This window comes from Microtus pennsylvanicus, chromosome 2 (assembly GCF_037038515.1).
Source record: "Microtus pennsylvanicus isolate mMicPen1 chromosome 2, mMicPen1.hap1, whole genome shotgun sequence".
NCBI lineage: Eukaryota > Metazoa > Chordata > Mammalia > Rodentia > Cricetidae > Microtus > Microtus pennsylvanicus.
Window position 1 is genome coordinate 79,920,614 of NC_134580.1, and position 23,257 is coordinate 79,943,870.

At 45.7% G+C, this 23,257-nt stretch overlaps 1 protein-coding gene across 4 annotated transcripts in view; it reads right to left on the minus strand.

Moving 5' to 3' along the window:
• The window catches only part of Ehf (ETS homologous factor), a 43,330-nt gene extending 20,945 nt beyond the window's left edge, over window positions 1–22,385 (minus strand). Inside the window, exons 1-2 of one of the 4 annotated variants that reach the window (XM_075961555.1) lie at window positions 22,238–22,385; window positions 1,668–1,767 (exon numbers count right to left, since the gene is read on the minus strand). In XM_075961555.1, the coding sequence (XP_075817670.1) occupies window positions 1,668–1,764 (97 nt within the window). In that variant the 5' untranslated portion in view covers window positions 1,765–1,767; window positions 22,238–22,385. Of the gene's footprint in view, window positions 1–1,667; window positions 1,929–19,803; window positions 19,821–21,610; window positions 21,630–22,237 lie in introns of those variants that run through there. The other 3 variants (XM_075961556.1, XM_075961558.1, XM_075961559.1) reach the window with 3 other exon arrangements.
• Between the last annotated feature and the right edge of the window lie 872 nt (window positions 22,386–23,257).

The window sequence follows — 23,257 nt, forward strand, 5'->3', positions numbered from 1 at the left end:
TGGAGTGGTCCAAAACTTGCGGTCTATAGAAACCCTCCCCCAATACAGAGCTTATGCGGGACGCTTCCGGTCCTTGTTACCATTTTTTTTATCATTGTATCTCACACACGACGTTGGCTGAGCATGAGAACTAGGTAGGTTTCGGCTCTGTAACAAGTAAGCTGTGGGTTTGTCGTGAGCTCAGTGGCAGACCGAGGGCCTTCTCCCCGTGCACTCAAGGTAACCTGATTACGGCAGCTTCTGATCCTCTGCTACTACCTAGGAGAGCAGAGCCAGAAACTTGCTTGAAGTTGGCTGGAGAAAGGCACCTCCCTCGTCAGGCAGAGTCAACAGAGTCCCTCAGTGTCAGGGAAACTGAAAAGCCAGTGGGTTCTGTTCTCTGCCAGGCAGCTGCGGTCCCCCCTCCCCTGCAGTCCTTATGAAGATCAGTGTCTTCTTGACACCTCCCTTCCTCCTGAGCTAAAGAAATAAAAGTGACTTCTGAATTCTGCTCCCTGCTCAGTCCACTGCTCCACTTTTCTCCAAAGCAAATAGTAGAGCCGATGCCTGGGGCGCGCATGCCAAGACTTCCAGCTCTCTTTGGAAGATTGTTTTTTTTTCTAGGCCTTCACAGCAAGTTCAAGGTCTGTCACAGAATATGCAACTGTCCAGAAAGGGCAGCAGTTTTAGGAGACAAGTGATTTAAAACAGGAAGGCCACCTGTTTCAAACTTCCTGCCATGCTTGGCTGGGATTCCAAACTAAAAGAGGAGTGCCACGTGGACCCGCCACTCGGCAGAGAATGTCACCCTGCCATTTACACTCACCCCTACTTCTCAATCTGGTCTCTAACAGGACACCTCTGTGTGTCAAGGTAAACACGGGCAGCAGCGGCTGGGGGAGTGGGGGGGGGGGTAATTGGCAGCAGGTGGGGGTGCGCTGAGCTTTCTAAACCAGCACTGTTGGACACCCAGCAGCCTGGCTGTGCTGAATGCCTTCACTACCAGGCATGGAGCCCCTGGTTCAGTTTTCCTGGGAGCCACAGGCTGGATCACCAACCATTGCGTACCACGAGGTCCTCCCGCTTGGAGTCTATATGTTCCAGAGTAACGCAGTGAAAGCTGGCACCGGGGTTCCCTGACAAATCTCGCTTCCTTAAACTGGGATGTGATTGGGAAATAAGCTACGAAGTTTAAACTATTATAACCCCTTTTTCTTTAACCCTTGTGTGTGTGTGTGGGTGTGTGGGTGTGGTGTGGTGTGTGTTAAACGCATGTGTATACTCATGTATGCGCTCACCTTCTTGATTCTATCTTGATATCCTAATGAAACACTATCGAAAACTTCAACAATATGTCTCCCTTCCCTTGGGACATCTCATCTACCACCTTTAGTGCCAACCCCAAATCTTTGCATTTTGGAAGGAGGCAGTGATCTTTCTCAAATGGTCTCTGCCATAGGGGCCTGGAGGACTACAGGGTAAACAGCATTGAAAGTTTTCTCATATAAGAAAGTATAAATCAGTGATAAAGTCTGTGATAAACAACGCACTGAATTACCTGGAGAAAGGAGGGAAAGAGTGAGACTTGTCCCTAGCCATGTCATCGCTGAGTAAAACCTCTACTTTTCAAGCATTAAGTTGGAAAAGAAGTCAGACCAGGAGACGATAGACATGGGCAGGGCCCTTACCATTGCATGTGGGGTAGCTGTCCGTCCAGGCTGCCTGCTGGTGGAGAAGGTTGTTGGCTGGGTTGAGATTCATTACACCACTTCCTTCCAGAATCATGATCTGCAAGGGATCAAACAGTCATCTAATCAGCGCCCCTTAGACACTCGCTGGCGAGTCCACAACATGGAGTTCATTAAGAAAGGAAGACAGAAAGAAAGAGAGGGAGGAAGGAACGTGTCCTTCCACCCATTGCCACAGCCCTTTCAGTAAAAGCAAAACTCATGGCAATTAAAATTTTCCAGGTTCAATTTTCATATGCATGAGGCAAGTTTTTATAGCCACCCATTCATAAATGAATAATCTCTGATCAGAAACGAAGCAGGGAAGAAAACACAATACCTGCTCACAGGGCAAGCCTGGCCAGTGTCCAAGCGCTTTACAAAAGTGAAAATGCCAGAGGGATCGTATGTGAAGTGGAGTCGCGATCGGTGAAATATCAGGCTCAGTCCCTATGTCAGACGCCCCTGTGAGTCCTCACATAAGTGGCCCCAAGCTTGGGGACACAGGAAGACTTTCTCACTGTTGAGTCCTCTTTGAAGCTCATCATATCTTAGTAAAACTTCTTTTTTTGTCTTTCTTTCTTCCTTTCTTTTTTGAGACAAGGTTTCTCTGTGTAACAGCCCCCAGATATCCTAGAACTCACTCTGTAGACCAGGCTGGCCTCGAGCCCACAGAGATCCTCCTGCCTCTGCATCCCAAGTGCTGGGATTAAAAGCCTTAGTAGGGCTTTTTAAGCCTTTGGCTTTGGGCTACGATTAGGAATCCTTTGATTTCTGTGACAGACACTTCATCTTCTTGGTACAGAAAACTAAGATTTTATGTTCTGATAAAAAGTTATGTCTAGTTTTTCTTCTGATGGAGACCTGGAAAATTCAACAGGCCTTGAAGCCATCCTCAAGGTGACTTCCTCAGATTCTGGAACGTTGGAACAATGTAACAATTTTACATCTCAGAAAAATTCCTTGGCATTTATGATGTGTCTGCCCCCAAACTGGATACCCGCAGAGTCTGGGAGTGTGTGCAATCATCAAAGCAAGAGCAGGGTTTTTTTTTTCTGAACATAGTGAGGCTGTAAAAGTCTCTCATTCTTCACACTTGATCTTAGCCAAAAGGCCTGAGAAGCAATGCTCCTGTTCTTTATAAAATGGTGATGTATGGAAAACTACACATCATGGTGCTTTTTTGTCCCATTTGAAGGAATTTTGCATTCTCAGGTGTCATCCATGCCAACAAATTGGAATGGTCCCCTCAGAGTAATTCCATACACACACACACACACACACACACACACACACCTAACTGAGCTTCAGCTCCTCTGGTTGGTTCTATGTAGGACCTGAGAGAAAAGATATATAATCTTTTATTATATATTATATATATTATTATATATTAATAGTATATATTAATATTATATATAATATATTCATAATTCATATATGCAGCAAATATTTATCACCCTGATGAAGGGCTAGGTGCTGTCTATAGGTTCTGAGAACAGAGTAGCACCTGGGGGCTCAGCTGGGCTAGACACCACTTGTAATTGTTGACCTCAACATCACTGCTGCCGGGTGAACATGGAGGCTTGCACCCAGCATGAGTGCAAAGGGAAGAAAGAAAGGCGGAGTAGAAATGACAGGCAATCAAGTCAGGGAAGGGAGGCTGTGGAGGGCGCACAGGAGAGCTGGGATTCCTGCAAGCTCTCCTACTCGCTAGCTCACATGGGTTATCAACATCCCTTGGCCCTCCGTTCCCCCGTGTGAAAATGCAGACCATCACATCTCGCCTGGACACTAAAGACAAACACATTTCTACACTAGCAGCACTCGGCACACGTCTAACAATTAAGGGGGAAATGCTACCTCTGTGGATAAGCTGGACTCCAAACAACCCCGGGCCTCCATTTCTCAGACTGAAAAGTTAAAAGATTCTTGAGCCCCCTTCTAGCAAACTTTTTTCTTCTCACCTTGAGGGAAGAAAAATTAACCAGGCCAAACCTTCCTTTCACACAGTAATGGTGGCATTTTCACATCGGGCTTTTTAAAACAATCCCCCTAAGCTAATTCATCCATGGGGGGACTTGGCAGCTGGGGAGGGACAGGGCCCGGCCCTGGCTTATGTTTGCTCAAGGCTGGGTTTCTTCCTTGGCAGCATTTGCTCACCCACAAGCAGTGGAAAGGTTATTGTTTAACCCCAAGAGTACTGAAGCTCAGAGCCCAGCCCTGCTGGAGAGAGCAGTCCTGCAGGCTCAGGCCTCCCAAGAACTTGCCTGCAGGGCTGCTTCAAAGTGGGTGTGCTGGTGGGGATGAGACCCGCAGGATCCAGGAGGAGCCTCCCTTTTAGCCAGGTCAGGGTTTTGTTCTCCACCTCCTAAGAAAAGGCATAGGTATGAAGCAGACCGTTTGAGGGCTGCCCCACTCTTCTGAGTAGCAGAAGGAAATGAAACTCTGGTTCCTTGGTTCACTGTAGATGATGCGAAGTTCTGTATCTGTCTGGCCCCAGATTTCCTGAGCCTCACTTTCTCCACTGCAAAATGGGTATATCATGAAACTCAAAGCCTGAGAAGAATCGCTTGGCACTAAATACGTCAAGATCTTCAGAGGTCCTAATTAGAGCTGTCGCGAAGAAGCGGCTCTGACGGTGAGATACTTGTCCCTTTTGCAGGGGACTCGGGTTCAGGTCCCACCCACATGGTAGATCACAATCATCCCTAATTCCAGACCCAGGGAATGTGATGTCCTCATCTTCTTGGGCACCAGACACACACAGGTGCACATACCTGCGTGTAGGCAGAACACTCATACACATAAAACAAGCAAAATGAATAAATCTAAAAATAGTTTTAATAATAAGAAGGATAAAAACATTTAAAACAGGAATTTGGTAGGTGTCTCAGCCAGCGCTCAGGTTCTAGCTGGGCAGGTGTCTTTTCTTAACGCAACCTCCTGAAAACTTTCCTAATTATTCCCAACTCGCAGAGAAGCCTTTAGGACGTCAGTGTCTCAGCGGTCCTGTCACCTCCTACCCTGTACCCGCTCCCAAGCCCTCCACCTTGCCAGCACCCCCTTTCCAGGGGAAAGCAGGCAGCATAGTGAGGGGCCCTTTTTACAGGGCCCATTAAATGGTTACCACCCATAAAAGAGTTTATGTGGCTTAACCCTTAGTGAGTCAGAGTTCACGGGAGCTCCCCCAGGCTTGTAAGTATAGCTGGCCCTGGACCCTGACAGCAGCTGCAGGGAGCCACAGGAGGCGCCTTGGGTGGACTGGGTTAGCCAGGGCCTTTGGACCAGCCTACTACTCCCAGCTTTTCAAATAGAAAATGCAGACATTTGTCCTCCAACAGACTCCCGGGACGGTTGAGGAGATCAAATGAGATAATGGATAATAAATGTGCCTTGGGAACTATAAAAAAGTCCTATTATGACCAACGTACCCACACCCCCGTATACTAATATAGACTCTTCGTGCTGTACACTGATTGCTTTATGGGGTGTAAAGAGCTACCCTTTTAATTAAAAGGAGGAGCAAGGAATATTTAGGACTTGTTTTCAGCTCCCTACTTAACCTTCAGCAAAGCTTTCTTAAAAAAAAACAAGTCATGAGTCGAGTCCAGCTAGAGCCTGCAGGACCCCAGGTAGGCTCCAGGCTCATTCCCCAGCTCGTTCCCAGCCTGGGATGATGGGGGTGAGAGATGAGGGACCCTGACTAAGTGCAAGGAGAGCTGTCCTGGAGGATAGCACAGTGACTTTAGAAGTGTCCAGTACAGTGCACGGCATGTCCACACCCCAATATAAAAGTAGCCTTTTCTTTCTCTACACATAGATGTCAGGGCATTGCCACAACACTCTTCCCCTCTGCTGGGACTGGCTCTGCACCTCAGGGCTAAGAGCAGCATTCTATGCAATGTGTATGAAGCAAGCTGGAGAAAGGGCTCAGTTCTCTTCATCCTCAGCTTGAGGGATGCTGATGGTGCTGTCAGGGGTCATGGTGCAGGCACCAGGGACCAGATCCTCATCATGCCAGACAGTGGCTAATTGCAGCCTCTCAACATCCCTACAATCAAAACTTGGGGCTTAATAATTCTTTCTTGAAATTTCTAATTAAGGCCTAGTATTTGTGCATATCTTAGAGGGTGCAGTTTGGCAACTCATACGTACATACAATATAGGATCAATATTTTTTCATTTCTGGCATGTCATTTGCTTGTGTTTAGAATACTTCTGTCCCAGATGTTTTGAAATATTTATTGAATGATTGCAGACTGTGATTACACTATTGTTCTGGAAAACACTGGCACTAATTCTTCCTCTAATTGCATTTTGCTACCTATCACCACCTATCACCTTTTTTCTGCACCCCCTCGCTCTCTACCCTCTTAGCCTCTAACATCCACTATTCTCCCTTCATCTATGAGATCATTATTTAACCTGCCACCAAGGAGTAGGAGTAAGTACGCAGTGTTTGTCTTTCCATGTCTGCCTTATCATTCACCATGATGCCCTCCAGTTCCATCCTCATTGCCACAAATAACAAGATTTTATTCACTGCATGGCTGAATATTAGTCTAGTGCATATATGTACCTCATTTCTTTACCCATTCATCTTTCAATGGTCCATATCTTGGGCACTATCAATACTGATATAAGAAACATGGGAATTTAGGAAGAACTGGGAAATTCTTTGGTGTGGAAGTTGCCACACACAGGTAAGGTAACCAGCAGGACCCATGGCTTCTACCCACTAGATCTCTAGATCTCACATGCCAGAAGCTCACTCTATCTATCTATCTATCTATCTATCTATCTATCTATCTATCTATCATCTATCTATCTCTCCTATGTGTCCCCTAGATCAAAGTCACCCCTGGTTGAGAACTGTAGTTCAAACTAAAGCCTGTGGAGGTGGCAGCTAGGGCTCTTCTGCTGGAATGGAACCTTGGGCTGGATCTAGACATTTCTAATTTGCTCTTTCCTATCCTGAGAAGCAGGCAGTATCTCTCCTGGCTACATGGGCTCACTGAGGATTAAACACAACGGAGACAGGTGAGCTTACAGAGCCACGCCTGGCACACAAAGCCATTGCTAATCAGTGGTTGAGAAGAAGCACCAGGTACCCTAGGCACAGCCTGGTTCTAGAGTACATTTAACTGGAGAGAAAAACATGAAGTATGGCTTGGCCTCTTAAAAACTATAGTATACCACAGTAAATTTTATTTCATACCCTAGGAGTGAAATAAAATGTAAATTATACAGGGATAAAAACAATCTTCAGTCTTTTATTCCTTCTTCGTAGGTATGGATAAGGAGAGAGAAGAATATTCATCTGTGCTCTTATTGATAATCTAGACTTTTCTATTTACCCAAAATGACAGCACTCTGTGCAGAAGTTGATAAGCATGACAGTTTAGGGGACAAAAGCCTATACATTACCTAAAGAAAAGGGGCCAGCCATGTTACCCTCAGAGTAAAACCCAGACAACTACCTCACGCTAGGTGACTAGTTGGGACTAGTTGGGACCGGTTGGATAATCAGCAACAAGTTCCCTACAAGTAATGAGCTGTCAGCTTCTCTGAGAATCAGGGGCCACTAGGAATTAGCCAACCCAGAACTTAATTCTACAGAAAGAAAACGCTGCGGTGGATTGGGTTGTCATCGTCTTATCTTTGCAGGAGTGACAGGCTCCTTGTCCATCGCTGTCTTAAAGAGTGATTTAAGCTAAACAACACAACCTCCTAAAATGCCAAGACAGAGGCTTCTTCTAAGTTTCCATGATGCCCTGGGACCGCTCTTCATCTAGGCCTTCATCAAAGGCTCCCTTCTCTTCCAGAGGAGGTGCAGCCCAGTCACCGTTCAGACTGGACCACTTGAGAGAAATATAGAGAGGAGAACAAGGAGCATTTGACCTGACTCTAAAATTTAAGTCTTGGATTTTTGTTGCACATGGGAGAAGGCAAGGTCTAGCCACAGAGACTGGCTCACCCCGGAGCTGAGCTCGAAGGACATGTTCATGAGTATCAGAAGATTTCAACTCATTTCAATCTGCCTGGTCTGCAGGGCAGCCTTTAAATGCCAAGGACCGTGACATGTACCACAACAGCTGAGATGTTTATGGCCACATTGATTATGGAGAAGTACTCTTATTTACAGCCTCTCTTTCCCCATATGGCAAAAAGTCGAGGTTACAAAAGTAAATAAGAAAGGTCAAAGCAGACTCAAGTCTTTTACATGTTGTCGCTGCGCAATACTCATTAGCTCTAAAGATAGGATTGACCCAGAAACCTCTTGTTAAGCTGGAAATTGGCCAGCTTCGGGGATATTCTTGGGATATGACTAGACTCCTCAGAAGCAAAAGAGTGTAAGAGTCTGGGAGCCATTGGCTAGAGTGCCTGGTGGCCATATTTGAAGTCGTGGCTTTGCCAGATTATCAACAGGACAAATTTATACACTTCATTTAACTTCTCCAGACCACAGTTTCCCCATCTATGAAGTAAGGATATTCTGAAAAGAATCTTTGAGTGAAAAAAGAAATGAACTAATATGTGCTTAGGAAAGTTTTGAACACATAATAAACACTTTATAAACATCGGGTAGCTTGTATAATGATAACATTAACAGCAATCATCAGCCTTGTCATTTTTGAACCTCCACAGAGAAAACTGAGAACCAAATTCATTTCAAGCAGAGCCTCATATCTCTGTCATCTGCACAATTCTCTGGTTCCAGCTGCCAGAGCAGCCAAGCCTTAATCAAGCTTATTCTCCACAGCTGCAGAAGTCATGTTATTGGAGGACTGGAAACCACCACTCCACCCTACCAGGTTCCTCACCTCTCCCCAACCACATCGTGCCTGAGGCTGCCAAGCCCAGTGGAAGGGCACGCATTCCCAAGCTCTGTGTGATCACAGGTTTTGCACTGCCCACAGCCCATGGCTGCTGTGCTGGGGCAGTAATAGATGGAAGAGCAGCATGGCTGTAATAAAGCGTGACCACGGAGCTCTCTGCCCGTGGGTTCCTTCATACAGAAACACCACAAGGACTCCAAAGAGTGGGCTCTGAAACTTGGGGTATCAGGACAGAAAAAGAAAGGAAAGAGACATCTTTGGGATTCTGAGAGGGTAATGAAGCCCTGTATCATACAGGAAGTTCTCCCAGCCTCGGTACTCCTAACAAGACCAAAGACAGCTCCACTGGCCCCTCTTGGAGAGCTGGCAGAGAACCAGGAAAGACAAACAAGGCAAACATGGACTTGCTCAGCTAGAAGCGGGTCTTTCTTTTGCTCAGTGGTAGGACTCCCAGCAAACACCAAACGCTGCAAAATTTGCCATTTTTATTGTATAATAGTGATTAAACTTTGGGAATATTTCAAATGTGCCAGCTGTGTGCTAAAAGTCTTGAAAACATTATCCCAGTGGATGCTGAGGATTTCCATAACTCCCTGAGGCATTATGCCATCTAACAGATGACCTACTGAGGCTTAGAGCAGTTCAGCAACTTGTTCAAGATCACGGGGTTCAGCAAGATTGTAACTAACTGAAAATTCAACATCAGTCTAACAATAACACTCAGAAGAGTCTAGAGTACCCCTCAAGTCATTTGCACCCACAGTACCATTCCATATGTGGCCACAGCATTTTCAACACCACTGAACTGCCTTATAATGTACAAATATATGCACAATAAATAGATACATATATGTGTATGTATATATATGTGTGTGTGTGTTTGTGTGTGTATATATATATATATATATATATATATATATATATATATATATAAACCTGTATGATATAACTAACCTCCTTGATAATTCCTTTACTTATTTTCAACTTAATATTTGAGAAATAAGTTGGCCCATAATTATTGGTGCTGTCCCTGAATTAGATCCCAGGCCAAAGGGTATAATTCCCTCCTATCACAGGTGGAAAGTGTTCGAAGAACAGCCAGCACTATAGAGCAGATTCTCATCAGGGTTAGTGTTGGTATTCCCTGTCCTCAGCCCCAGGAACTGCAAGGGAAGGCCACGATGTAACTCCTTCACAGCTCTCTCCTTCTTCAGTCAACCACATGCTCTTCCCACTGCCACAGAGCTGGTTGCCATGGGACACATTTATTTCCCAAGCCAGGAAAGCAATTAAGCCTTTTAAATAATTACTTGTTCTGTGACAGCAACAGCCATACCTTCTCTATCCTTCCTCAAATCTGCCAGCAGGTGAATTCACAGCATTTGTGCTAAAGATGTCGCAACAGCTTTCTGACTTTCTGCTTCAATCTGACTGTTCTTTCAAAGGACTACTCCCAAGCAGGAGAAAAGAAAATGCATGGCCCTGTGAAATGTAGTTGAATAGAATACAGGCAATAATTTGTGCTTTTGCAAAGGAATCAAAACGTGGAGAATGTATCTGTCCCTCCAGTTATGTCAGAGCTAACTTCCTATCTTCCGCCTATGTTTTGAGACAGACATTTCTTGTTTCCAGGGACAACATCTGAAGTATATTCCTGGGATACTGAGTGTTTTCACGATCAATAATATCAATATGGGGGAGGGTGAGGTTGGCTCTATGGCAGAGAAACCATTTTGGCCGTAGGCCACTGGGAAATAGACAGATCGTGCTGATCCCTATCAGCCTCGGTGCCAGACCTAGACAAGATGGCACATACTGACAGTGGCAGGCACCAAAACTGATCAAAACAAGATTACCTGGAATAACCCACAGGGCCTCTGTAAATTTCATCCGGATATTATAAACTAGATTGAATCTCAAAAGATCACGGAGGCTTTGAGACTTCAAGAGAGCAATTGTTCTCTTTCTACCAAAAATGTGCATATGCTTCTGCTGCGACACCTCTGTCCTGTGGACCACAGTCCCTCGAAGGAGCAGCTACTGACGCCCACAGATCAATTGACACCGGTATAGTTGTCGTGGATAACATTCAAGTTAGTATAAAACAAATAATAAAGCTCCACACTTATGTGAGATTAGAATTTTAGAAAAACTTTATGTTAGAGACAGGTTATCAGAGCTAAGGCTGCCATCCCTGAAAGGTTTGTGAGATTTTAGCCCTGTTCTCTGACCTGGCTTTGGTGTCACCTTGGTGCCTCCCACTGGGACCAGGAAAGGCTCCACTGTCTCTCTCGAGTGGCATCTGAAGTAGGAACCATGTCACCTCCTAAGATGATCATTTCTAAGAATTCACTCTTTTCCTTACTACCTCTGAACCTCAAAAATCTGTCTCCTCGCTATGGCCCCGTCTGGACTTCAAAGCCTAATGAAGGACACATAGTAAAGACACAACCTCACTCCTACTGCGTTTTTGAATGGACCTTGACAGATGCAGAGACAGGAGCACCCCATGACTGCCACAACAATCGCCTTCCAAATTCCCTTGGAAAACCAGGACTGATCCCCCAAGGCATGCTCACCACCCAAGGAAGGCTTGAACTTCAACCCGCATGGAATCCTACCCAAACCTCCAAACCAAAACCTGTATTCCCAAGCCCCTCTGTTAGAACCCTGAGCGCCCTCACAGCTGAAAATGTCTGGTCTGTAGACTCTCTTACCTGCTCTTACATCAATTTCTCACCACAGGTAACTAACTCCTAGAGACATCAGCCTTGACGGGAAAGCCTCAAACAAGAAAACAGTCCTTATAAAGCCAGAGAGACGAAAATTTCCAGCAGGAGGATTCAAGACCCAATCTGTCTATGGAGAACCTACTGCTGTACTGTTTGTCAACAGGCCAGCCTCTGATGCTCAGGACCCCCAACCGTCAAATTCAACAGCGTCTAGTTCCTTATAAATAAAGACTAAGAAGATACTCTGGCCCCGGGACCCTGCATTTCCAGGTGGCCCTTATGTTTGTTGGTTGTTGTGTTGCTTCAAAAGGATCCTGTGACCGGTTCAGTGACCCTTGACTTGACCTAGCCCCACCTCCACTTTTAAAAGATTATTTAACCGCCTAGGTGTTTAGCCTTACACCCTTCAAAACTGATGAATCAGCCTTCAGAGGAAAGAAACCATCTCTGAGAAATGCTTGTTCAACTATTACAAATATGTACTGGTCCCTTCCAATTAGCATCTATCCTAGATGCTCTGCATCCTGCTTGGTGCCGGGGAAACAAAGATAGCGAACAAAACACAGATGCCGCCCTGCACTAAGAGATTATCAGCCAAGACACACTTCCAAAACAATATCAGATCTTTCCAGAGTCCCCTGAGCTCGTTCATCTCCTTGGTAATGGAGTGCGAGCAGAGAATACCAGGCAACCCTCTCTGGTATTTGGGGAGAAGTAACCACAGAAGGAATTTCAACCAATGTAACAAGCAGATCAGCTCCTCTTCTCAGCAGCAACCCCATCCCCTCGGCCTCTGAGAAAACCCTCAGTAAGACATAGACTTGGCACAGGATAATTCCTCTGAGTTTCACAAAGCCGCCTCAGCCAAAACCAATCTCCACTTGGGGCAGAATGAAGCAGCCGGCTGTCTGCATGACTGAAACTCTCTTCCCAAGACAATGGCGTGTTTATGTGTCGTAGGGTTAGGAGTGGGTTGTTAACACAGAACCCACCGTCCACAGAGCTGTTAATTCAGTTGTTGGCAGGGGCTTCTGTTATTTTCTGAATACCTCCCAGAGGGGATAAGCCCTCCCTCTTCATTTGAGTTGGCAGTGGGATTATTTTCTTGCACCTGTTGCTCTACTCCGATAACAATGCAGTTAAGCATTGATTTGTTAGAAAATAAACAGAAAAAAAAGCAAAGAAAGGCATCTGCCCAGACAGCCTGAGCTGGTTTGTCTCAGCTTCATGGCAATTTGTTTTCTATTAAAAAAAAAGAAAAGAAAAAAAGAAAGAGAGAAAACCCTGTACTTTCAGTTTTGAGGCTATCCTCCCACTCCCTCGGAAGAAAAGGAGGGATCAAATAGGCCAGTGGGAGCTGGCAGGGAAGGAGAGCCAGAAGACTTTGTACTTTTCCATTGACTGGTTTGCAAGGGCACTGAGGGTATCCAAGGTCTGCAGAATGATATGGCCGGCCTCCAGCCAGCCTGGGTTCAGATCAGAAAAGAGATGAACAAGGGTGGAGAAGGGACTGTTGGGTGATGCTCCAATCCCAAACCACTCTTCAAATGGTTGACTTCTGTAAGCCAGGGTATTTGAGGAGGAGGTGGAGACCGAAAGGGGAGACTTAGCATACACATCCCCAGTCTCAGTCCAGCCTCTCCCACAGATGCCCAACATCTAGTCTGGACGAAAAGCTCTAGTCCCTTGACCATGGCAATGAGTCTAGCCATACCTATAGCAAACCAAGTTGGAAAAGCTCACTCATGCCCTACCAAGGGCTTTGAGGTCCAGGGAGGAAGAAAGAGGACCTGTGACGTTCAAGGTGTGATTTCTTCTCTAACCCAAATAACATGGTGCCCTCATTCCTCATCAGTTTGTCAATAGCACATGATGAGCTAAGGCCCAAAAGGGGCACAAAGTTCTAAACAAATCACTCCAACAAAAACGATGAACAACATCAATTAGCCAGTGGCTTCACGGCTTCGTCACCCAGCCTTCAGCCCGTCAGAGGAAGCATCTTCATATTCTTTTCAAGCATAGTCACAGGCAATAAGCGTCACTCCCCACCGCAAACGCCTCCCCCCCCCCCCAGCCTTTTCTGGACCACAGACCCATTATCACCAGGGGCTTAAAGGGTCAGAGGGCAGTGGGGAGAAACTGTGGAACAGGCAGGGCTTGTGCCTTCTCGTCTGAGTGTTAAGGACAGGGAGATCCAGTAGGGGTGGGACATGGTTGGCTGAGCACTCCCAGGCATTCTTGTCGTGAGCAGGGCAGGGAGTGGAGCTCCTCACATCAAACCAGGCAGCAGAAAAAGAAGAGCTCTAACAACACCCTTAGTTGACTGAAAAATAAATAAGACCAACTGCACAGGAATGCGGGAAGGGTGGAGGGAGGTAAGGGGTGGGAACAGGAGGCGGGGAGGGGTTGGGATGGACTAGGACAATGGATTTGACCAATTCGAGAGTCAAGTTTCCTCTGCGGAAAACGCCAAAATGTCAAGCCAACAACTACCAATCTGAAATCTCACAAATTGCATAATTACAAGACAATAGCAAAACCTAAGATAGGGAAGGCAGTTCATATTTATCAAGTGTTTTATTGCCTAGTCTGAATGGAGCCAAACTGTACATGAATCATCTCCTGGAATCCTCATGAGAATGCTAAACATAACTACTAATATCTCCATTTTACAAAAGACAAGACATATTGAAATTGAAAAAAACTTACCCGTCGATCTCCTAAACAGAGGGGGTATTATAAGTGTATTGGGTATTGGAAAGGCTGGGGAAAGCAGCATCGTTCCTTGTAGCTTTGAAAATGGGTCTTTCTGTCACTAAAGAACAGAGAGTCTCTTCTAGGACCTCATACTTTCCATTTAAAAGTATCTGAGTGTGAGTTCAAGGACAGCCTGGTCTGCAGAGCTAGTTCCAGGATAGCTAAGGCTGTTACACAGAGAAACCCTGTCTCAAAAAAAAAGAAAAAAGAAAAAAGAAAAGAAAAGAAAGAAAGAAAGAAAAAAAAAACTCAGGATGTCTCCTTGAATTTCCACCCTACATGCCAGGGGGAGATGAACTGATCATGCTGTGCTTCTTGAGTCCTTGGGTGAACATGAGCCTAGATCCTACAAGGTTGCTGACTCGTGGTCCCCAGAACATATTCATGAAACCTTAAGTCTGGGGGGAGGAGACGCTGAAGATGTCCCTGAGCGGCACGGTTGAGCATGTGAGAGCCCTTTGCTTCAATCCCCAACACCAAACTCTTCCGTCTGCCTTTCTGTTGAAAGCCCCAGATTGACTCAGGTGTTGAAGTGGCTGCCTGAAGCCACCTCAGACTTGTTAGTCCTTAATAAAAGAGCACTAATAATAGCAGGAAACCCCGGTGAAAATTAAGGAGGGTTTATAGCCCCTTTGGAGGTCACCCGAAGTCTGGGGGAAGACCTGCAATTGTCGGGAACACCATAGCACTGGAAGAGACTGGGTGTGTCTTTGGGGAGCCTAATTTCTACCTAAAGAGAACCAGCAACGCCTCCCTCCATCTTCCATGACCACAGAGCCAAGCCTGGTAGGTCTCCAGCTCAACCTGGAAACCCCAGAGAAGCATGTAAGGTCCTATCGTCGTCTTTACAGTGTCAGATGCAAATAACATCTAGATTTCCTTGCAAATTTAAAGATGACTTCTTAAGAAAATGTAGCTTTCTCGGCCCAGGCAGTGGTGGCCCATGCCTTTAATCCCAGCACTTGGGAGGCAGAGGCGGGCGGATCTCTCTGAGTTCAAGGCCAGCCTAGTCCACTAGAGCTAGTTCCAGGAGAGGCTCCAAAGCTACTGAGAAACCTTGTCTCAAAAGAAAAGAAAAGAAAAGAAAAGAAAAGAAAAGAAAAGAAAAGAGAAGAGAAGAGAAGAGAAGAGAAAAGAGAAGAAAAAAAGAAAAGGTAGCAACATAGCTTTCTTTTTGTTTAGATAACCATTCAATGATAGAGGTAAGCAACCCAAGGTCCTTCTAAGACTCTTCCTATAAGAATCTGGCCCCTTGGCACCCTGGGTCTCATTTTCCCTCCAGAACACACCTCTGCTTCTCCTATGTACTTCTATGTACACAACAAGCTCTCAGGAAATTCAAGAATGAAAACCCACCATGAAGGCAAGCACCTCAATCTCACAAAGGCTTTCCTGGGAATTAAATCCTGCCACAGTAATAATGACATGGCCCATCCCACAACTATTTCAGAGGAAACTCTCAGTGTACAAACAAAACAAGAACTCACCCATGCCACAACTCCCATCTTCCCCCCTCTTGACCCAAGTCTCAGCTCTATACCAGGGTTAGTTTATGAATAAGATGAACACGTGCAGAACAACTTCCCAGATGGCCAAGCCCCAAGAATGATCACATATTTCAAAAACCTCACCTTGATGAAAGGCAACGTAAATTCCAGAATGTAGGAATCAGAGCAAATACCAAAAGCAGAGCCCCTTGTTCAAACCTTATTAAGAATATTAAGCTAGGTACTATGGCACAGGCTTGTAAGACCAGCACTTGAGTGAGATACAGACACAGGGGATAAGGAGTGTGAGCCAGCCTGGACTACGTAGTGAGTCCCAAGTCATCCCTAGCTATGCATTGGAGAGAGGGGGAGAGAGGGAGGGGGAGGGAGGAGAGAGAGGAAGGAAGGGAGGGGGAAGGGAGGGAGGGGGAGAGAGAGAGAGAATTAAGCAGATCAATAGCTTAGGAACAGGGTATTAAACCCAATAGACTTCCTAAGCACAGATTCTCTGGAACACAGCCCCCACCTATATAACCACAGAAGTCTTCTCTGATGCTGACCATCTCCAAGACATCAGCCCCACTTTTGCCTCTACCCCATTAAGACTCCATCACCACTGAGGGTGGAGTGATCTTTCCTGCCCCTGAATGCCCGCCCCATGATCTTGCCTTCTGAGATAGATTAGAGAATGAAATACAATACAACATTGAACATAGCAGGGGACAACCCCCTCCTCCCTGTCCTACAGCAGACACTCAGCAAACAGCATTTACTAACATCGGTATTATTGTTACTTTCTTCACTACGCCCTGTGCCTGAGTAAAACCACAACTCTAAGTCCATAAGCAGAAAAAACACACTCCCCTGTCGGAGTGAAGAATGTGGATCAGCTAATCTACTCGACAGTCATTTCCTGTGCAAAAAAATGCTGCCCCCTGGTTCCTCTCCCCCTTTCTTTCTCCATGGACCCTTTGTGCAGTCTGCTGGAGTTTGTGAGCCTCTTCTCAACTTTGCTGAACGTGTGATATTAAATTATGTGCTTCATATCTGTCACATATCTAATCACCTCTGCGATTTCAGATGTCGATACATCTGGAACAAGTACAATGTGATATAAAAATGTTAATGATTTTTCTTGGGAATAATCACAATCATGGCTAATACTAATAGAGAGATTTGCCTATATTCACATTGAGAGATATATTAAATTATAATTGAAAATTGCTAAAAATAATAATGTCATTTCTTCTGCATCAAAGTTCCTAGATCCCCCTGAATTCTCTCCTCTGGACATTAGGTAGAACCATGGATGTTTTACTAACAGCAAGGACTATTCAACTTGGTCTTTAGAAATGACTTGCACCTGTTCACAACAGCTCAACAATTTAGCAAGAGGCAGGCCCACAAGATCTCATCAAAATATATAAGTACACACACACACACACACACACACACACACACACACACACACACCAAAGCCCCTAGATGCCACTTTCTGTGGCAGTGATCAGTAGATACCCACAGAAACACTTAAGGACTGTAGGAGTGGGCACCCTCTCACACAGCTGTGTTAGCTGGTGAACAATCTGAAGAGAGACATTTCTTCCAGAGTCTCCTACATGCCAGGCATCAAGGCATGGTACAGAGATGTCCTGTAAGGCCACCCCTATGTGTGTTGTGGCTTGAAGCCAGCTCAGCATGAGAATCAATTTGGAGGTTTCCTATTAATATAGACCTTCCCGTTTCCTCATGCCCACCATCTCTATGAGAAATTAAGTTTCCAGTTTCTTTCCCAGAGTCAGAGTTTAGAATCCAAGCTGGTCATTATTGAAAAGCAACAATAATGAACAGAATTTAAAACTCATCTGCTCCAACTCAGTGGAGAAGGAGAGAAAAACGCCCAGGCTGAATACTTCTCTCTGACTTCCAGCGTGCAAATGACTACTGAACATTACTCACGAGCATTGTCTGGGTGCTTTCACATCTTTGCTTAATTTAATCCTTATTACTCCTGCATAGTAGATGCTATTACCCCATTTTCTAGATGAAGAGACTTGGATGCTAAAGTTTGTCTAATTTGTCCCAAAGCACTCAACTGTTCAATGGCAGTGTCCAGTTCAAAGCCAGGTACCCAGGACTCCTCCAGTGTCCGGCTTACCACATCCCAGCAAAGCCCCTTCCCAGCCATGAGAATTCAACGCTGCCTGCCCCTTCAGACACAAACAGTCAAAATCTACTTTTCATTCGTGATCTTCCAAACAGCCTCTGGCCAGTGGAGGGAAGAGGGCAGAATCGCAACCAGCTGCCCTTTAATTTCTTAAAAAGAACAAAGCTAGGCAGAGGCTAAATTTCAGGCCAAATCTACAGCCCACACAAAGCCAAAACAAGTCAGCTCAGAGGTCTCGTGGAAGACAGAACTGGTAATAGCTCTCCCCCCACCTCTCCTCAAGACTGTAACAGCAGCCCTTCTGAGGGAAGCTTGCTAGAGGTCTCCTAAGAGATTCTGGGGCAAACTCCCTATGTTGGTCATGTTCACAAGACTCTGCCATCACAGCAAGTACAACAAGAACTTCCTCTCTATTCTGAGAGAGGCTCATCCGAGTTCAGCTGGTATCAGGTGGGGACGGGTTAATAGTGACTGAAGTTTCTCACATTCATACCCGGCATATGGTCCCAGCCCCAAAGACTGTTTATCGTGAGTCCGTGATACAAGAAGAGCAAGAAGCAGCGGACAGGCAGGCCACCTTGACTTCACCACAGCTACCTCAAAGAAAGTGTGCATCTAGACAAGGTTATCTGAGATAAGTTTTCATAGTGAAATAGTTGGGTTAATGGGATACTCGGTTCTCTTAACAGGCACACAATTATCTGTTTGGCTCTTTGCCCCTTTTTAATTTTAGGCTTGTGTCATCAGAAATCATGTTTTGGGTAGACCTATACACACCATAATTTAAATGAGTGGCCAGAAACCCTTAACAATGATTCTAACGCTGAGAAGCAAGAGAGAGAGCCGGAGAGGAGATACGAGTGAGGCCAGTGGCCCGGCGATGGGAAGCCCAGCCCCGCACAGCAAACCAAAGACACAATGTGGTTAGGTGCTAGTGAAATCATTTTCAAAGGAGCATTTTACAGGGTGTCTCTTAAACCAAGTCAATTAATACCCTAGGAGCCTCTTTAAGTGGGACACCGTGCTTGACCCTCCTGTGAGCTCTGTCTGCTGCAGATACAGGGCTGAACCATCTGGAAACAACACAGGCTCCTGGTTGACCCAACTAGCCCTATTGCCCACATGATGACCATCGAATCTTCCTCTAGGACAGGGTCCACACCTTTCTCATCTGCCCAGTCACCACAGACAAATCAATGCAGCTCAGGCCAAGTGGATGCCAGCATAGGAAGTCTCACCTTGGGCTGATCCAGAAGTAGCTCGGTGCTTCCTCAAGTGCTGTTAGTACATCACGGGCTCCCCATTATCACAAGTCGCTATCTCACCTGCTCTGAGTCTATTGATTAAGATGGGGTACCATGTGCCATAAGCGGCTGAGACCCCCCCTCCCCACACCGCCAATGAAGGCTGCCAGGTTCATTCCTCAAAGTTCTGAAGATCCTAACAGAGATACTTAAGGGCCCCCAGTAGTCTTTCTGCCTCGGGGGCATCTGTCATCCCTCTCTTTATTCTCATAGACTCAATCCTGCTGACACTCAGCACAAATGTTCCACCTACCTTTGGCCACCATAGCCGGCAGAATCTGTGAGTTCAAATATGTCTTAAAGGTATTCAGTATGTATAAAAGAGGAAACTAAAACCCAGAGAGGCAGCGTGTCCTCTTTGGGCCACTCAGACTTGCCAGGTCTCCTTACTGTCATGCTTAGCACTGTCCCACCAACTGCCTTCCCTGTCGTGTGCCCTGATCACTCCAAAGATAGCACCAGCCAGCTGTCCAGGACGAGCCTTAAGACATAATCTTTGCTCCCATCTAAAAGGCAGTAAAGTTTTCGTCAACTAACTCCAAAGGACTGACAGAAACGTCTACTCAAGAGCATCTTGGCTTCCTCACCATGATGGCATTTGGCTAGAAAATACATCCCATCCTGAGATAAGATAAAAAAAAATGCCTGCTACTCAGAGCAAATTATATCACTTAAAACCATTTTATAAGCAGGTATGAAAATGTCAAATAAAATGAATTACCCACCTTCTCCCACCAGCTGTTGGGAATCGAATTAAGAAAAGTTGGGCAGCGCTCACTGCTCTGAGGACCCCAGAACAGAATTAGCTTACCCACTCTGAAAGCCACTGTTCTGTGCTCTGTTAAACAGTAACAAAGGCAGGGTCAGGTTGTGTGGTCTTGAAACAGCAAGCCAATGCTCCCCAACTGGGGCCCCACCCATGACAGAAAAGCCTGCTGCTTCGCCTCTGTGGAAGAGGAGAGGCAGTTGAACGGGGGAAATGGCTTAAGACACCAGCGAAGTGGTGGTACTGAAATGGAGGTTTTGAGTTTATGTTTAGTTCCTTCAAACCGGAGCGCTGCGAGTTGGCAGACTCAGTTTCGGTGTTTTGGTACCCTCTCCACCTCACCTCCCAGAAGCCTTCAAAGGTCGTATCTGTTGGAAAAGCCCTAGGGATGCCACCATCCAAAAGGAGAGGAGACCGAGTACACTCCCCCAACTGTGTGTGACGGTGCAATGCAAAGCAAGATTCTCATACTTAGGTTTAAAAAAAAATACTGCAAGAAAGTCCAGTGAACACAGCCCAGCTCTCAAGTCCCCCAGAGAGCACCGACGATAAGAAGGAAAGAAAACCTAGTAGATTGCAGAAAGTGCAGTCCACTTCCTTAGAGCAGAACATGGCCCGGAAAGCACTCACCTTCTGACCTGACCCCAGCTAGCTAACAGAATGCCACTGAGAGCAGAGCTGAGCTCTCAGCTTCCATTTTTGTCTCGGGCCTTCAATGGAGTCAAAAGGGTACTGAAAGAGGATGAAGGGGAAACCCTCATGAGACCCACAAATATGGAATTGTGAATGTGATTGGAGCTTACCAGAGGTTAAGAAAGACCCAAGGTACTCCCATGAGAAATCGTAGTATAATAATTTAATAATAAAAATATCAGGAAGCTTGTATGGATATAGGTAATATAATTTTTTTAGCACACACACCAAAACGATGTTATCAAATCTGAGACCTTTTCATAAATGAAGCCTGGGTCCAACACACGTCCTTCCCACAACTACAGCCAGAGGCCCTGAATAACGATGTCTTGAGTGGTTCTCTAACTTGCAACATAGTAGAGTCCTCAAGATCGCTCTCTTTCAGAATCTCTGCCCGACAATCTAGAAACATGGAAGATGGTATTCATGCTATTTGGTAGTGTTTAAATGTGGTTACAAACTTCCAAATAACTCTCGTCTCTTCCATTACAGTTTTTAAATAGCACGGCCCATTGATGCAGCAGTAACCAGTCCCACACGGCTCCATATTCCAATTCCACTCTCGACTGTGAAATTCTTCTCATAACACATCTGAATCTCTTCTGTTAGAGACTGACTGTTCTCTGGACCTCAGGGGAAGTGGCACACAGCGGTTCATGGTCCTAACTTCCCCTTAGACATTGAAAGATACGGTCTTGATACATCCTCACACCAATGCCCACAGAATCAACTGCTGCTTCTACCAGAAATCTCAGACTCTGAACTCCCCCGCTCTCCCTGAGGTCAGCACAGAGAAAGGCAGAGGCACCTGAGGACTCAAAACCAGAGAACCTTCCACTTCAGCTTACACTTCACACACCACCCCACAGCAACGCTCAGAGTGTCCTAAAGCAGACTTTAAAACATAATAAAAAATAAAAATAAAAGTGACCTTGCCACCGTGGTGCTCTTACGAGCCATCAAGATTCATTCCCCCACTTTTCTCTCCTCGATCCGCACTGGGGCCAACACTTGTTCATGCTGTACAAACAAAAGGACAGAGTCCCTATATCGAAGGCATTTGCTGCTGGTGAGTCATGACTGTCTGTCTGGTCATAGTATCCCATTGTGGAAAACAAAGGGTTAGTCTGTCCCCTTGTGATATGGAAAAATCATTTACCTAACTTGAGTCTTCTTTCTACAGGGGATCATTTTTACAGCTACAGTCTTCCCGCCTTGGCCACCTGGTCCCTGTTCCCTTTGTGAATATAGGTTACCTTACCTATCTTCAGCCATTTTCCCCAACTGGAATACAGTGGAGGTGAGTTGGCTTTTCCTTATTGCTTGTAAGTCAGGAAAAAAAATATATCAGCAAAGACACCTGTAGACTGTGAGTCTGTGATCCCTGATCCCTGGCAGCCTTTAGCCAACCAGCTCGTCACTGAGCAACATCAGAGTCACCTGTCTCGGGCTACTTTTCATTCCACAAAACTCTAACCCAGGGATATGGCTTTGTCACACCACATGGGCAGAGAGAAGCCAGGGGGCTTTTAGAATTTTGCTGACTGGAAATTCAGACAATGTAAAAAAAGTTTACAGATAACACTCACACAGCCCAGAGGCTCTCACCCAAATAAACTCGAACAAGACTCAGTAGGTGAGGCCAGGTAACACAAGCTTCACTTCCTGCCAGCTGCGTCCCGGAGCCTCTGGTTTCTTTTCACCTGTCTGAGTCAAGACAGGCTTCTCTTTCCACACAGGTGTATGAATTTCAGGTTCCAAAGAAGATTTAAAGGTGAGGACTTACCTCATTTACCTGAAGATTCTGGATGGGCAGTCCTATGGCTCTATGGATGGAGGAGAAGGCAGGCAGCTATGGCACCAGCTCCTACCGGGATGGGGAGCCACGGCCTTATCACGTCTCAGCTCTCATCAGAGTGAAGATAAATGCATATGACAATAATTTAAAATCATTTTGTAGGATGTTAAGCAATAAGCCACCAACCGGGAATTCCCTAAGTCACTTCCCCCTCCTCTGATTGGCTGCCCAGCCCTTTAAAAAAATAAAATAAAGGATTACAAACATTGGCTCATTTGCATTTGGCCAACTCACACGTTAGTGTTCAAACAAAACAGGTCTAACCAGGTTATGCCTGTGTCTCAAGAACAGAGACAACCTGTTAATGGATGAGGAATTGATTTGGTGGTGACCGTGCCTTTCAGCTTAGAGGCAGTTTCAGGTAAAAAATGCCTCACTTCCCAAAGACACTCGGGAAGGGGGGGTAGATAAAAACCCAAGTCCCTGGCGGGCAGACGAAGGAAGGAAGAGGGCTGTGAGGTGCTCCTGAAGATCTGTCTCATTTTCTAACCTGTATTTAGTCCTCTCTGCTTTAGCATCAAGACCTTTGCTCTGGCTGTGCAGGTACCAAGCGTGGAAGGAGCGTCTAGCCCATTCTCTCTCTCTCGGGGCACCATGACCGGCTCTTGGTAGTGACTCTTGACAGTTTTAGAGGACTTTGAACAGGCTTTTTCCCCAGCCCCAGGTAAGCACCTTGGAGGAAGGTTATAAGGGGGTGGCCCTAGAAGGGTCCACTATGAGACGCCTAAGGGTAACAATCATTGACAAGGCAGGGACTGGTTGACAAGATCATCTTCACTTCACTTCCGAGATGCTTTTTTTCCTTTTTTTTTTTTTTTTTTTTTTTGGTACTGTTTATCAACCCTTTCTGTAGAATCCAGAAAAAAAATCCAAACTCCAACAGAGTCTGAACAAGACGTGAACTGCTAAGGAGATCTTCAGATTTTCCAGAGCCCCATCCCCCTGAGT